Genomic DNA, 16,278 nt, shown 5'->3' on the forward strand with positions numbered 1-16,278 from the left:
TTGTGATAGATTGGGGGAAAAACTTTGTAGCTGTTTAATTAATCTCATCTAAATACTGTTTGTGTATTTTTTCAAGGTCACTGTTAATTGGAGAAATTTCAGCGTAAGTGCTCATCATACAAAGCTAAGCTACCCAGAGCACCACTAAGATGTAGATAGATGAATTCATAAAACATTGTTTTTCACTCAGTAACTAACGTACGTAACCAGTTATGCACAAGAGATTCCTGCTTTACTTATTTTCTTCAGTCTACTCTGTCATTACCAGTCTATGGTCAAAAATCCGGTATATAAGGTATTAAAGTGTTACATGAAATAGTTTCTATTTAACAGAATTAGAATTATAGTAACACCCATATGAAAACAAGTGCAATTAATTTTCTTGGAGTGAAACCTCCCTTTTACAATAATCTAACAGTAAGTTAGTTATGTTGAAAAAGAACTTACCACGTAAAACTGTGAGTCTCGTGGACACACTTATTTCACCAACGCTGTTAGAAGCCACACATTCATAAATAGCTTCATCTCGTGGCGTGCGCAGTGGTTGTATTCTGAGAACTGATCCAGATCCATCATCAAACTCTATTACCTATAGAAGGAAACAACAGCTGTCACAGATGTTGTTACAAATGTCTATCCCTCCATTAATCTGTGCATGACCTGTCAGTATTTGTGACATGAGAACCAGTTTTTTTTTTCAAATATACATACCAGGACAGATTCAGCAAAGGCGGGAATATTGGCAATGCTGTGTAACATACACTGCTCTTCAGTAAACATTCAATAGCTACTCTAAGAAAGTTTCAAGAATGGACAGGACAAACAAACAAACGAACAAAAAAATCCAGACGTAATCTGTAACTTCATGCTCTTTTATCCCAAAGTCAATCACCAGTCTCCCTTCATTCTTTTATCTTCTGGACTTTGCCTTTTTATGCCAGTTACATTAATTTGTACTGCTGCAGGCTGTATTCTCAACCTGCTCACAAAGTACACTTCACTCTTACACTTCACAAGTGCAAAAAGCTTGGCAATTTCTGAACAAGATAGGACTAAGTTTAGTTATGTATTCAGCCCATGGAATGTGAGTAAATTTATCCAAAAAGTGCTCCAAAATTAGAACACAAGTAGCAGTTAAAAGACTAAATAATTAGGCTAAACTTTCAGGTTTAGTTTTGAAATTGTAATATTTGCACAATAAATATTCATATTTACATGCAAAGTATGAAATTATTTCCTTCATGTTTTGCAGTCACAATCACATCAGATATTGGTGAGTACTGCAGCACTCCAGATGTTGGAAAAGGCTTCCTTATAATTAAATAATAATAGTAATCTATTTAATTATTTATTTTTCCTTTAATTTCTTTGTCAGTAAAATAAGTTAGCACTCAGGTCAGTGGTACTTACCAAGACTTATTAATCTTGATATGACTAATATATTAGTTGTTATTATTTTTTTTTTTTTTTTTTTTTTTTTTTTCCAAAATAATTAATATATGTGGCTATAATCACACGTAATATGCACAAAAAAAACAATTTACATATATGCCTTTTTGCTTATATGTTTGAGTCTGTACGAATAATTTATAATCAAATAATCTATTAGACTTCTAGTCTTTTTGAGAGTATGAAGAACAGTACAGAGTTGGGAATTATGATTAATTTATCATGATTACCCCATTATTTTTCCATATTCATTATAGAAAATGCTCAGTTTCTTCTTATATACGGAAGAAATCTAAATGGAAATATGTAATCTTTTTTTTTTTTTCTTTTTTTTTTTTTTTCTGAGAAAAAAACCAGTTCCATAGTCCACAGGCCAAATCACTTTTCCCTGTTCTTTAAGTAAAGCCATTGCCCTAAGGAAACCTAGACAACAAAAAACCTCCATCTGACCTCAATGCAAAGGAAATAGTAATTAGAGTTCTTAATAAATTGATATTTATGAATGAAAGGAAAATTTCACAGTCCTCAATAGCATACAGAGAGATTATTTGCAAATAAAAATGAAAGTATAGGATCCAAATACTCCCAGTCATTATACTTAAAATTAATCATCATTCTTCTTTAAATATGAATGCTAAATAAGTCTAGCTGGATGACCAGCAAAAACAATTGCAGCAGTTTGCACTGGAAAAATATTGCCAAGTTTAAGTCTCAAGTTTGGTATCTCCAAAATACACATCATAAAATAAATTTAGTTTTCCTCTGATGTATTCTCCACAGATGGTTAATTCCTCACACTCCCACACTAATCTACACTGAGGTAGATTAAAACAAAAAAAACATAGTATTAAAAAATAAATAAATAAATAAAAATCCCTACTCTATCTCTCTTTAAGTTCCTCTTAGCAAGACATTTCAGTAACTTTGTTTATCCTTCTATGTTGTATAATCGGATTTATTTGAAGCAAGAGGAGAGAAAGAATCCTCCCATATCACATTCACTCATAGCATGTAAATGAATATATATAAGCAATATAAATGAGAAATGAGAGATTAATAGCAAAGTCCCACAATGGGTTGTTTTAACCTTTAATTTTAGAAGTGGTGTGTCACACTCACTAACTGTTTGAGCAATAATCAATTTTAAGAATTATCCAATGAGCAAGAACATTCCACATTCTATGATAATAATCTTCAAATAAAAACCTGTTCACTGTCAAGATGAAAGGAATAAACTATTTGTTCTTATATTACTAGACAAGACAATTACTTTGTACATTAAGTTCCAGCAAAAATTTCAAATTAGACATGAGAAAAAAATGTCAAGATTCACATTAATCTATACAAGGCTATAAAGTTCATTTAAAAACTAATAGTAATAATAATAATAATAATAATAATAATAAAGTAAGCCTCAGCATCTCTGCGAAAGAAGATGGATTAGATAGCCACTTGAAATCTCTTCCAACTGTATCCATTAGGCTTCTATAAAGACAAGTGGTCAGGTAAAACCTTTTCATGTTCCCTATTACTAAGCTATCAAACTCAGGGAGAAACACAAAAAATTAATCTAATAAATACATAAATAAAAATTAACACACCACCCAAAAAAAAAAAAAAAAAAAAAGGAAAGGAAAAAAGACCAACCAATTATTTTCCTATTGGTATAGTTGACCATCTCAGATTTTTCTTGTTTCCCAGAGATGCCTTATGTGTTTTTTGAATCTAATTTCTGCCGTTACTCTGTTGTTATTCTGAGATTCTACAATGTGAATTAATGCTCTGATTTTTAATGAGATATAAAAGTGCTTATAATGTTGATGTGCTCTGTATTTTATTTGGATATTTTATAAGCATTCTGCTCAAGGATTATAATAAAAAATATAATATACTTGGTTTTCTATTTCTTTGAAATACATTCCATCTTACCTGACTATACAGCTTGTTCAGTATTTCACTAACGGAATATTTAAAACTTTTTTTTTTTTTTCGTTGCATTCCAATATTTTAATGGAAATAAAACAGACGTATGTTTACCTATTCTCCCCAAAACCAGGTATATAGTCACACAGAAAACAATATATGAATCAAGTAAAACACAACATAATGCAAAATAAAACTCAGCCATCGCAGTAAACATGTACATGCCCAATCTTTCAGTGTTTAAGACTCAATGTGAATGAAAATTTTGTGACCAGGATGGGATAAATTATGTAGATTTTATGATAACATTTCTATCTTAACCCCTCTATCCAATTACAGCTCTGCATATATTCTGTAAGGAACAAATGGTTCCTGGAACGAGCAGGTCACTTTTACATTCAATTTAATATATATATATTTTAATATTGTGGTAAATATGCAAGCTAATAACTAAATAAGTTAATAAAGGAATTGATAGCCTTTGCATGCTGCAAAATACATTTTGAACAAAAGAAGGAATAAAAAAAAAATAGTCTGTGCAAGGAATGCAATTCTTTTCTACTGGCACAAGTCTAAACTGAAACCCAAGCAATACTCCCCAAAACTACTAAAAATGAACACTGAAGACTTCAATATTCATTCAACATTTTATACATATATTTTAGAATATTCACTCAAAAAGTGTGTCACTGTTTTATACACAAATTAGTCCTTTGCCAAACAGTTGTTTTCTTGATGCACCTGTTAACAGTGAAAACAGTGAAGAGGCACAAGGGAAGTTATACATTATCAGCCCCAGTTTGCTATCCATTATACATGCCTTCTCCCACTTTCTGAATTTGTTCTTCATGTTAAAGGTCACATAATATTTGATATCAATTGCTCCTGCCACTAAAAGAGGGAATATTATTTGTTGTTTTATTTCCCCAAAGAACCTGTATCCTTTGAACAGATTATCTTCACTGTTTCCTTTAATTGAAGGTTGTGGAAAGAGAGGAAACAACTTTCTCTATAGCTTTTCCCAAGGATATTGTTAAGAAAAGAATCAAAAGCAAACAACTTTTATATTTCCTCTGCAGCAGCGGGAAATATAATGTCCCTTTCATCTCTCTCTGCAATAGTGGTAAGCAATTGTGGCAGCAGAAGCCATAGTAGGCTAGGTCTGCTTGGTGAACACTGCCACAGACGGAGGTGGCTTACTCTCTGGGGACAATAATCACAGGTCAAATAATTTTCCCCATCTCCTTTATAGAAAAGTTTGCAGGGTGAACTGAAGCATGCTAGTTAGATCATGCTGGTTTAGAATGCAGCAGCAGCAGTTTTCCGTTTAACAGTGCTATTTATAACTAGTTTGCAAAATGAAACCTGCACAAAACTGCTCCCACTAGATTATTCCCAATGGTCATTGCTATTTTGTTTAATCACTGATAATAGAGCACATATATTAGGATTAGAAGTGAGACTGGAATTTATGTTTTTCAGAGGAACAGAACAATGGACCTAATACCTCAAATCTCTGATTGCTGACTTTCTTTCCCTTTTTGTTCCAGACAATTTTAGGTCTTGGGTCTCCTGTGGCTTGACAGATGAATGAGGCGACTCCTCCAGAAACCCCTGTCTGGTCGACAGGTGTTCTTGTAAACTTTGGTGGTGCTAAAACAAATAAACAAACAAACAAAAGCATTAATCTAAGCAGCACCCATGAAAAATAAGTCATGCCAAGACTTCAAAATGAAGAAAGATATAAAATATTTTGTTTCTTTGATAATAGCATTCACCTGCAAGAACAAGCATTGAGAAATAACTAAAAGGTCAGGAAAGTACTTACAGATTTTACTAGTAAATTTATATGAAAATGAAAAATTTGATATCATCAAAATAGCAAGATCACACATTATATTTTATCACCAGTATAAACAAAAAATCCAATTTGTCTTCTGCTGTAAAATGAGCTCATCAAACAACTCAGATAAGATCATGATTCATGACTTGATGTTATGATCATAGGATGTCATGAAAGCAAGATTCCCACCTTTAAGCCATTAAAATCAGTTACATTTAGGAGAAATTCTATGAAAACATTTGTAAGTTTGCAGTGGGGAGGTAAATGCCTATGTATTAAGAGTCTACGCATAAAGGACTATAACAGAAGAGAGGTATATGCATGGGCACAGCTTCAAATATAATTCCTGTTCATTCCCACATTATTCCATTCTGTCAAAATAAATAAATAAATAAATGAAAAAAAATGCAACTATTGCAGGAACAGAAGAAGACAGAGAACTGGAGAAATTTCAAAAGTAGGAAAGGACATTTTTATTAATTATTCTTTTACCTTCCTTTTCTGTTAGAACATAATTAAACTTAATGTATCAAACTTCTGGTGAAATAAAACTGTCAAACTTACACCGACATGAGATATGACTTCTGAAAAATCAATGTAAAAACTGAGATAATGTCTAACCATAGTTCAGAGATGTTGAAGAGTTCGTGTATATATTTACATCATTCTCTTTCTTAGCTGAGCAGTTTTTATCAATCCAGTACGCTTGAAGATGCTGATTTGAATGATATGAAATGAGTATTTAGAGTTATTAAATTATAAAACAAACAAACAACAACAAAAAGTCACAGGTATTGGCTTTGTGGTCTGTCTTCAGCTGTAAGCTGTTATATGTAGTTGCTCTGCAGCAACTGCTGCAACTAATTTCTGCTCTCCTTTTCAACTTTCAACAGTCACTTTCTGTTCTCAGTCTCTCTTGTTGTCTTCACTCTCTTAGAACTGGTGGCTACGTACCTATGCACCTATGTACATGGCGGCTATGTACAGTATTGTAATAGTTTTTTGTTTTGGAGTTGCTGTTGTTCAGTTCTTATGTCTGTCTAACTGTTATTCTGCTGAACTTGCCTTTCTACAGGCAACATTTCTTGTCAGGATGTTTATTTAAATGTCAAAACCCCAGCAGACTACAAGTGTGTATGTATGTAACACTGGTGGAAATCCTGAAATTATTTTAAATGCCAAGAAAATAAGTTGTAGCCATTACTATAAAAAAGACTCAATAGGTTGTTATGTTGCTATATTAAATATTATAGAATCATAGAAGGGCTTGGGTTGGAAGAGACCTTAAAGATTATCTAATTCCAACCCCACTGCTATGGGCCGTGATGCCACCCACAAGATCAGGTTGTCCAGGTCTTCCTTCTATCTGGTCTTGAACATCTCCAGGGATGGGGCATGCACAATCGCCACAAATACCTGACCCCTAAGGTGCAACATACCACTAACAAAGAATAAAATAAAAATAAAAATAAAAATAAAAATAAAAATAAGATAAGATAAGATAAGATAAGATAAGATAAGATAAGATAAAATGAAATAAAACAAAATAAAATAAAACAAAATAAAATAAAATAATAAAAAACTGTAAAAATGTTACATATTTGAAAAACCACACCCTTTCTTCTTAAAGAGAGATGTGAGACAAAATTGTTATAACTGTGTTTTCAAATTTTCGGAATGCTCAAACCTCCATAAAGTACCTGCTGTGATAATTTTGCCCACTGAACTCTACGTATTCACTGAGAACAAACAAAATACCTGAAAAAAGTTCAATAGCAAGTCTGAGCACAGAAAAACAGTGTGCCACTAGTGCTGCTGTGGGGAACTTACAAAAGCACATCGCTGGTGATAAAGAATCTCCAAATACACAATGAATGAAACTCAGAGACAGAGCAAGGAAACTAAAAATCCTTTCCCCACTCACAGGCTTTATGCTTGGACCACAGAAAAGACAGAAATATATTCTGATGAAGAGCATCTGGGTTTCACCATCTGGGTTTCACCCAAACTCCTAGCCTTAAATTCTTTTCCACACATGTATTAACTCAGCTTTCTGATATGCACAGACATGACTGAATCAGATATTCTGTGGCACAAATTGTGAATGTGTGCCATCAAGAAAAAACTGATACAGTCATTTTCTTTTTATTCTTTTTGACATTTTGCAAATTCATTGTTTAACCTCAAACCAACAAAAGAAAAACACTGTGTGGGTAAGTTAATCAGCTCACAGGTTCTTTAATTCCAAATACATGATTCATTTAATTCATATATTTAATTCTAAATATATGGTTCATTCAGAGACTGGCAAATTCATAAACTCAACATAAATAAAATAACTTACTTTATTAGAGATAATGTCCATTTTGGAAAATTTGCCAGTTTTACCATGCATTACCAGGGTTTAAACATTTAGCTTAACTATCTGAAGTTCAGGAGAACTTCAAATAGTTAAACAACAAAGAAAATAAAAGCAATGAAAAGCAAGAAACAAAAAGTGTGACAAACTATATTAAACCAGCTCTGAAAAACAGCAAACAAACATATTCTGCTACTAGGTTTTATGTCTATGCCAATCATCATCATCATCATCATCGTCATAGAATCATAGAATCATAGAATCATAGAATGGCTTGGCTTGGAAGGAAACTTAAAAGATCATCTAACACCAAAACCCCTGACATAGACAGGGATGTCACCCACTAGATCAAGTTTGCCAAGGCCCCATCTAACCTGGCCTTGAACACTTCCAGGGATGGGGATTCCACAACCTCTCTGGGCAACCTGTTCCAGTGCCTCACTACCATTACAGTGAAAAAAATCCTCTTAATGTCTATTCTAAATCTATCCTCTTTTGGTTTAAGACCATTCCCCCTTGTCCTGTCATTATCTAACTGTGTAAAGAGTCCTTCTCCATCCCTTTTATAAGCCAGCTTTAATGCTACAATGAGCCTTCTCTTCTTTAGGCTCAATATTGTCAGCTCTCTCAGACTCTCTTCATAGGAGAGGTGCTTCAGTTGTATGATCATCTTTGTGGCCATCCTCTAGACCCATTCTAAGAGCTCCACATCCTTTTTGTGCTGGGACCCCAAGACCTGGACGCAGTACTCTAAGTGGGGGTCCACAAGGGCAGAGTAGAAGAGGAAAACCATCTCTCTCGATCTGCTGGCCACCACCCTGTTGTGTTAGGCCAGGATGCAGTTGGCCTTCTAGGCTGCAAACGTGCCCTGCTGGCTCATGTCAAGCTTTTTGTCCACCAGAACCTGCAAGTCTCTCTCCACAGGGCTCAATGAGTTCCTCTCCCAGTCTGTACTCCTATCTGGGATTGCCCCGACCCAGGTGCAGTACCTTGCACTTGGACTTGTTGAACCTCATGTGGTTCACACGATCCCACTTCTCCAGCCTGTCCAGGTCCCTTTGAACAGCATCCCCACCTTCTTTGCTATCAACTGCTCCACTCAGCTTGGTGTCCTGTGCAAACTTGCTGAGGGCGTACTCAATCCCATTGTCTATGTCATTGATGAGGATATAGAAAAGCAAAGGTCCCAAGACAGACCCCTGAGTGACACCACTCATCACCGCTCTCCACCTGGACATAGAACCATTGACCACCACTCTCTGCATGCAGCTATCATGCCAATTCCTTATCCACCGGATGTTTCAGCACTCATATCCGTATCTTTCCAATTTAAAGATTAGGATGCCAAATGGGACCCTGTCAAAGGCCTTACAGAAGTCTAAGTAGATGATATCAGTCAGTCTTCCCTTGTTGACTGATGCAGTCACTCCATCATAGAAGGCCACCAGATTGGTCAGGCACGATTTACCCTTAGTGAAGCCATGCTGGCTGTCCCAGATCACCTCCTTGTCTTGCATGTACCTTAACATTGCCTCCAAAAGGATTTGTTCCGTGATCTTGCCAGAAAAAGAGGTGAGGCTCACCAGTCTGTAGTTCCCCATGTCTTCCTTTCTTCCCTTTTTAAAAATGGGAGTGATGTTTCATTTTTTCTGGTCACCAGGGACTTTGCCTAATTGCCAATATCCATGGTTGGCATGCTTTACCTCATATGCAATATATTGTTTCATGATAATACTAATTTTAAAAAGAAGACCAATAAAGGAGAATCTCTTTCTTTCTTATTAGACATTCTGAGACATGTCCTCCATTAGTGCAATTCAGGCAAATGCAACAGAGCTTGCACTAATTGATACTGCAAGACAATTTGCCTTTCTCATTGCTGATAAACTGGAAATAAACAAAACAAACAAGCAAGCAAATAACAACAACAAAAGCTCCACCTCCAAAACTCTGAAAATTGCAACACTGTTTATCTAGTATTACATGGCAGTATACTTGAAAATGTATATTTTCTATAAAACCTAACTGGTGGAAGAGATAAAGCTAGTTGTCTAGCTAGTTTTCCCAGTCATCTAGGACTGGGAAAATCTGAAAAAGGACTAAAACTGATATGCCTCCTTTTGAAAATTACTTATTATCTTCTGCAGAGCAGTAAATAGGTAGTGAAGCTGCAGAAATAGGGCTGAAGAGCTAACTTGGTTTTGTTTGGTACGTGAAGAATAACAATGGTTACGGTGATAGTAGCCAGCCAGCCGTGGAGAAGGACTATGAGCACATGAGATCCATATTTTCATTATTCAATCAATATGTTCATCTCATTACATATAAACTGACTATCATCAGTGTAGGAGTATGTGAAATCATGCCCAGACAGAACCAAAAATGAAAAGTAGTACCTGTTGCCGTTATCTTTATAAAGGTTGTTAATTAACATTTGACACAAATTAGCTCCACAATTAATGTTGTCAGTTTCTTGACATTGAATCTGACATAAGCTGCTAGTGACTGTAATAGCAAATACAATTACAGTGCACACACAGTTGTGCTTATTAACATAAGGGCAATTTTGATTGAGAACTGACAACTATTTTCAATCTCCCTTAACAACATAGGTGCCGAGTCCAAAAGACACTCTCTCCAGCACACTTCATTAAGCTCAGTAACAATCTATATGGGAATCTTCCACTGCAACTAAATCTGCCAAAAAAAAATCAGAACCAATAGGTTATCAACTATCATTTGACAGCCTCTCAGCACTATTGAAACTCTGGTCATTTTTCAATAAAGCTGCAATTCAAATAATAGTAGCAAAATTAAAGTAAAAAAAGTAAAATTCAGTTAAAATCAGATACTCATATTTCTGTTCTTACTCCAAACTTTCTTGTGAATGTCATCAAAATTACAACAATATTAAACATAAACAACGCAGCTTTGGTTTATTTCAGCTTGTTCATCTATTAGTGCCTTCCCAGATCTTTGTATAGATACTGAATGTTGATATTTTGACAAGCAAAATCTGTACAGCAGAAGACTTCTGTAATTGCGAAGTACGCAGAGTAATCATAAGCTTTCCCTTTAAAGGCCTGAGAGTTCCTGCCCCTACTGCTTTTTATCCACTTTTTGCTAGGGCTACTCAGAAACTCATGTAACAGCCTTTGAACTGTTGCAAATTACAGCCTAAAAAATGAAGCAAAATTTAATTTATTGTTAGATCACCTTAAACATACTTAAACATACTGCCAACCAGAAAGAATCTGCCTTTTTTTTCTATATCAAGGCCCCAGAAAATGCATTTCTCACATGACACTAACATAACTGATTTGGATTAGAACTTTTTCATACCTTTCCATGAGCATAAGATATCCCTTGATTCTTTTGTAACATTTTCCTTTCATAAGTTTAAGTACAATCCTGAAGAAGTGAATGGAATTAACTAATTCATATTTATAAGGTTATGGAATTGTCTAATTGTTCTAATTATACTCCTCTACACCCTGTGCTGTTCTTTAAGGACATATTACATTTTTCCTCAGCATTCAAATAAAATATCTGACAAAATGCTTTTTAAATGCAGCCCCCTTCTTAGCAACTGAGAGCTATTCTAGAGTAGAGACTCTTTTATGGAGATAAATCCTCTAACAGATGAATATGAAAATAAGACTTCACTTTTTTAAAAGAAAAGGGAGGTCTGCAGCATCAGCACTGCAAGCTCAGCATGTGGACCTACTGTTGACAAGATACATAGGGAATGCAGACCTTAACACAGGTCTGTTTCTGGACTCTCTGTTTCGTGTGTACGGAAGGTCCTAGCATACTGCAATTCAATTCACAATTAAACTTTATCATATTTTCATATTTGTGAAATATACAATACTTTCAGAAATCTGAATAAAAGTATTCAAGGATTTTCATTTCATGTCCTTTGTCAGCCTTCATAGTATGTGTGAATGAAATAACAACAACATAAGGGAAAAAAAAAAAAAAAGCTTAGATTTTTTTTTTTTCAAACTCCCCTATTTACTTGTAAATTATCACAAACTGATGTTTCAGGAGTCCTTTTGTTTGTGAAGACTTAGCAATAAAATCTGGAAGACGCTACAGTCACAACTGTTCCCAAGGAAACTTTTCATTTGACACTCAGAAATGCTTCTGACTGCAGAACAAACAATACAGTGCGGCAGGTGTCCCTGCAGTTTGCGGTAGTTTACACACACCATCACAAGAATCACTGTCACTTGTTATAGAACCCCTCTGTGATACTTGGTCTGGTTTCACTTGGATATGTGACTCATTCCTAGTTAGAAATTTTTAAGTCATTCTTTCCATTACAAACTACACACTCAGAAAATTCTGATGCAGAAAACAAAGGAAATATATATATATATTCATTGTGACCCACTGACTTATCAGTAACTGCTAAATATTGTAATAAGCAGGCTACAGACTGGTTTAAATTCAATAATGATGAAGGTTTCTTTCCTAAAAAGCAAAATATAACTATGATAAACACGGATAGGCAAATGTTGCACATAATTTCAGCTTAATGCCATATTGCAAATTATTTGAGCTATTGTTCTTTTCACAATTCCTCTATGAGCTAATATTCTAAAAAGCTATAATATATAAGCACAATATTTAACAGAAGAGCTTTTTGCACTCATTTATGTCTTTAAAATAATTTTCAAAGCATACTCATTTACAACATTCACTGCTAATTTACTCATTAATCATGATTTGTGACATTAGTTACACTGATCATTGTTATAAGCAATAATTTTGCCTTAATTCTAACCTGCACATACAATGTACCTGCAAATTGGCTATGTAAGAAATTTAACTGGGCTTTTATTTCTATAAGGACAAGTGAGGATTTGCATTCATGAAATCTGCATTAAGAAATCTCAAAGTTACCAACCGGTATGTTACTAAAGGCTCCTGTCTGTCACAATCTGCTGAAGTTCTCCTGTTTCTCACAATAAACAGCCTAAAACTGCATCATCCTCACATCCTTCAACATGAAGAACTGCGACAACGCAATCTTCAAATGTCATCATACCCAGCGCAGCTGAATACGTTTCTTAACCTGTGAATGGAAATTACCAATTTTTGATCCTTGAACTATTAAACATAATCCAGATATGCCGGCTAATTCCAGCTGAAGACCTTGATCCATTTGGTTTACAAAAATTACTCGTAGTTATAAACAAACACATGCTTCTGAGTTTTCTTCCTGGGTGAAGGAAACTAAGGTGTTCCAATTTACAGGCTCCACAACTTAAAAACTCCTCCTTTAAAACAACATTAAAAACAAAAAGCTTAAAAACAAAAGCTTTACAATAGAACTAAAATGCTTATCACCCACCTTCCTTTTGCTACGTGTGTATTCTTCTAGAAACAAAAACACTCAGAAGTATTCTTCTAGAAACAAAAACACTCATAATTGTTTAATTATGGAAAAAAAAGCCTGTTTGTTTATTATTATTATTATTTATTTATATTTTATGTTGTTTTTGCTTTGTTTTTAATTTACCAGTTACCTCTAGTTCCCCTGCCTTCATTTAGCCAGAACATACCCACCCTACAGATTTTGTAAGCAGATCAAAAAACAAGATTTTGACTTGGTGATCTCTCAAGGAAAACGGTAAGTCAATCCTGTCCTTATGTTTTCAACTTTTCTGCAATGCACAACACCAGTTTACTAGGCTGGCCATAGAGTCTATTCTTGCCTGAAATATAGAATCCGATGGCACACTTGAAAGTAATGTCTTACAACTGGAATAGGTAGGTTACATTTTCCAACAGTCTAAAGTTAAAATAGCACATTCCTAATATGTACCTCTAGGCTGCACAGACCCTGGTACCAGTTTATTTCATTGTGGATTATGCATGCTTTTCTAGATACAGACATTATCTGAGCTCTAGGGACATGGCAGGAATACAAACCAGCACAGATGGGAGCACACATTTATTTGCCAGCTAACATAATCTCTTCCCACTCCCCCTCCGCACCCCAAACTCATCTAGAGTTTATAATAACTGGGGTGAAATAAGACTTTCACAAATACTAAGAAGATACATGAAAAACATGTGAAATAATAATAATAATAATAATACTGTAGACCAGTATGCTCATTCTCTAGGTAAGCTGAAGAATATTTTGTTCTTCTTTTTCCATTAAAATTATTTCTTAGTTTCATGACAAATTACTGGGACACTTACTGTAGAACTGAAACTCAGCAGCAACTATTGCCTATTACACCCAGCATGAAGGGAAGCCAGGGCTGATGGCTCATCTAGGCCAGCCTCCTCTGCAAATGTGAACGATCGCAAAGCTCAACCCTGTTTCCTCTCACCTTCAAGCCCCAAGAGACTTAAGAGTTTTAAGCACCAGTGCTACATAACTGATACATCTCTTAAAAGCTCTAACCCTTCTATATATCAATACAGAAAATAGAATGGTTTTACAAATTTCTGTCTGCATCTTCCCTTATTTTCCCCAGTGCATGTTCAGTTGTTCTCACAGAAACACCCTTGTTTATGCTAGTTAAGAAAAGAGAATAGAAATGCTTGTTTTTAATGTTTGATTAAGTTGAGCACTGAAAGATGAAGGCATAACATTAATTAACCATGATATGGTAAATGCATTAGAAGGGTAAGAGCTCTCTTTTTTATCTTTCTAATGCCTATATGAAATACAAACAATGAAAACTGCAAATTTAGCCCAAGTGCACGTATGCCTTTAAGTTAAACACCACCACATGTTCAAATGCTTCATATAAAACAAAATAATGACAAATGTTTATGTATAGGTTACATTTATCATATATGTTATATGTGGAATCTGGCTGTGGATTAATCTACCTGAGTTAAAAAGAGGAATTTGCTAGCTAATCCAGTACTAAGCCTTCTTCCAGCAGCAAATGAAAAACATAAAGCCTCTTGAATCTAAAAGGTTAGTGACGTGCACCACTTCATCCCCCCGGAACATTACATAACCTTGTCATATTCACTAATGTAATGAAAGGAAATTCCGCTTCAAAGCTCTCTACTGCTTCTTTTTCAAATACGCAGTCTGCAGACTGCATATGAATTATTTGGTAACTGAGAGCTGACACTCCTTTTCAATGTGCAATGCAGAAAGAGTGGATCTTAAAATGCTGGGCAAGTTGACCTCTTTCCAGAGGAGCTTCTCTCTAAATGAAAGGGACAATAACGAGATCCTATAGGCACTAGTTTCAGTTAGTGACTGAGAGTATCTGGGCTATTACTAGAGAGGTGACCTTTACTAGTGTCTCAGTCTTCACTATAACTCTCACATTACTGGTACCAAACCTAGGAAGAATAAAAATTGAGGTGTTGCAATTATCAAGTGAAGTTCCCACTCACTTTTTACTTATCTAAACAGAACAAAATTCATACTTGACCATTTAAACAAAAGACAGATTGCTGACTAGTGACTGTGAACGCAAAATCACCTATAAGAATGACTCAAAGAGAAAAGAAATCATGAAATCATACTTAATGTGCTTTGGTGTTAATGCTCAACAAGATTGGACTCAATGATCCTTATGGGTCCCTTCCAACTCAGGATATTCTGATTCTAAGGTACCCTTATAAAAAAATTCTTGTAACTCCTTTTCAATCAAAAGAGAAATTAATAAAATTCTCCCTGAAAACAAATGACGTGACTTACTTTCATCTAAATATCATATTTCTTTTCCAGCACTAGAAGTGAACTGCCATGATGCCAATACCAGAACAGGACTTGCATCAAAAGGGAAAAGCACTCTTTTGTAATCTTCTACTATGCTCTGTGAAGGTGACCAAAGATCCTAGTCTTTTGTATAACATGTCTATATAGGTGAAATCCTTTAATGTTATCCACTTACTGTAAAATTATCTTTAGCTCAAGGCAGTTGAAAACAACTGCAAGAAAAATGTACAAAAATCACAATACACATCAGTTATTGAAGTTTATGGGGACATGGGTGATAGAAAACCGTAAGTCATTCAATCTTCCTATTGCAAAAGACCTTCCTTCTCCACTTCTCTTACTCTATAAGGTGATAAGGCTTCGTTTAGCAACCAAGCCCTTGGCCAAATACTAGTCTGCAACAGATGAGATTGAGGAATATACCTCAATATGGGTGTCTGATGGGGATGTTTAGATTCATCAGACCTGTCTCAAACATACTAACTGAACTTGAACTTAGTGACACGGCAGTTAATACCTTCTCCACTTTAACCTCTCTGTTTACAGACCTGTCCTGTCCTGGTGGTAAATACATAGTATTACAACTCATTTTTTTTCTTAGTTATACTGCTAAGGTAGAGAGCTGTTACTTGCATCAAGTGTGTGCATGAGTCTAATAAAATCTTACAGTCCATAGGAACATATACATTGACAACAATTCCTTTGAACATACATACATGAGAATAATACAGTTCTGCTTGTTCAGAGTTAAATTTTGAGCAGGACTTTTGGGGCATTAAGGGGTTTAAGATGACTTTCTACTTCCAAACCTTCTTTAAGAGATGGCATGAGTTGACTGAAACATAATTTATTGAGCTGGTTAAGTGGTTAATAAAATAATAAATAAGTAAAATAATAAGTGGTTAATAAAAGAACTGTATAACTAATTTTGTTATAAAATACATATGTATATATACGTGTTAGTACAGACTCATAATTTTTTCTTGCTTT

General features: G+C 34.8%; 1 protein-coding gene and 1 long non-coding RNA gene across 41 annotated transcripts in view; one reads left to right on the forward strand and one right to left on the reverse strand.

Moving 5' to 3' along the window:
- Window positions 1-7,980, forward strand: part of LOC118156092 — an 11,731-nt gene extending 3,751 nt beyond the window's left edge. Inside the window, exons 2-3 of the long non-coding RNA XR_004746151.1 lie at window positions 3,755-3,757; window positions 7,827-7,980. This is a non-coding gene — a long non-coding RNA (uncharacterized LOC118156092). The remainder of the gene's footprint in view (window positions 1-3,754; window positions 3,758-7,826) is intronic.
- The window catches only part of PTPRD (protein tyrosine phosphatase receptor type D), a 510,118-nt gene that overhangs the window by 241,475 nt on the left and 252,365 nt on the right, over window positions 1-16,278 (reverse strand). For 21 of the 40 annotated variants that reach the window (XM_035309873.1, XM_035309872.1, XM_035309868.1 and 18 more), the window contains exons 3-4: window positions 4,880-5,025; window positions 448-589 (exon numbers count right to left, since the gene is read on the reverse strand). In XM_035309873.1, the coding sequence (XP_035165764.1) occupies window positions 448-589; window positions 4,880-5,025 (288 nt within the window). Of the gene's footprint in view, window positions 1-447; window positions 590-4,876; window positions 5,026-16,278 lie in introns of all 40 variants that reach the window. The other 19 variants (XM_035309866.1, XM_035309856.1, XM_035309852.1 and 16 more) reach the window with 1 other exon arrangement.

Source organism: Oxyura jamaicensis, chromosome Z, assembly GCF_011077185.1.
Source record: "Oxyura jamaicensis isolate SHBP4307 breed ruddy duck chromosome Z, BPBGC_Ojam_1.0, whole genome shotgun sequence".
Taxonomy (NCBI): Eukaryota; Metazoa; Chordata; class Aves; order Anseriformes; family Anatidae; genus Oxyura; species Oxyura jamaicensis.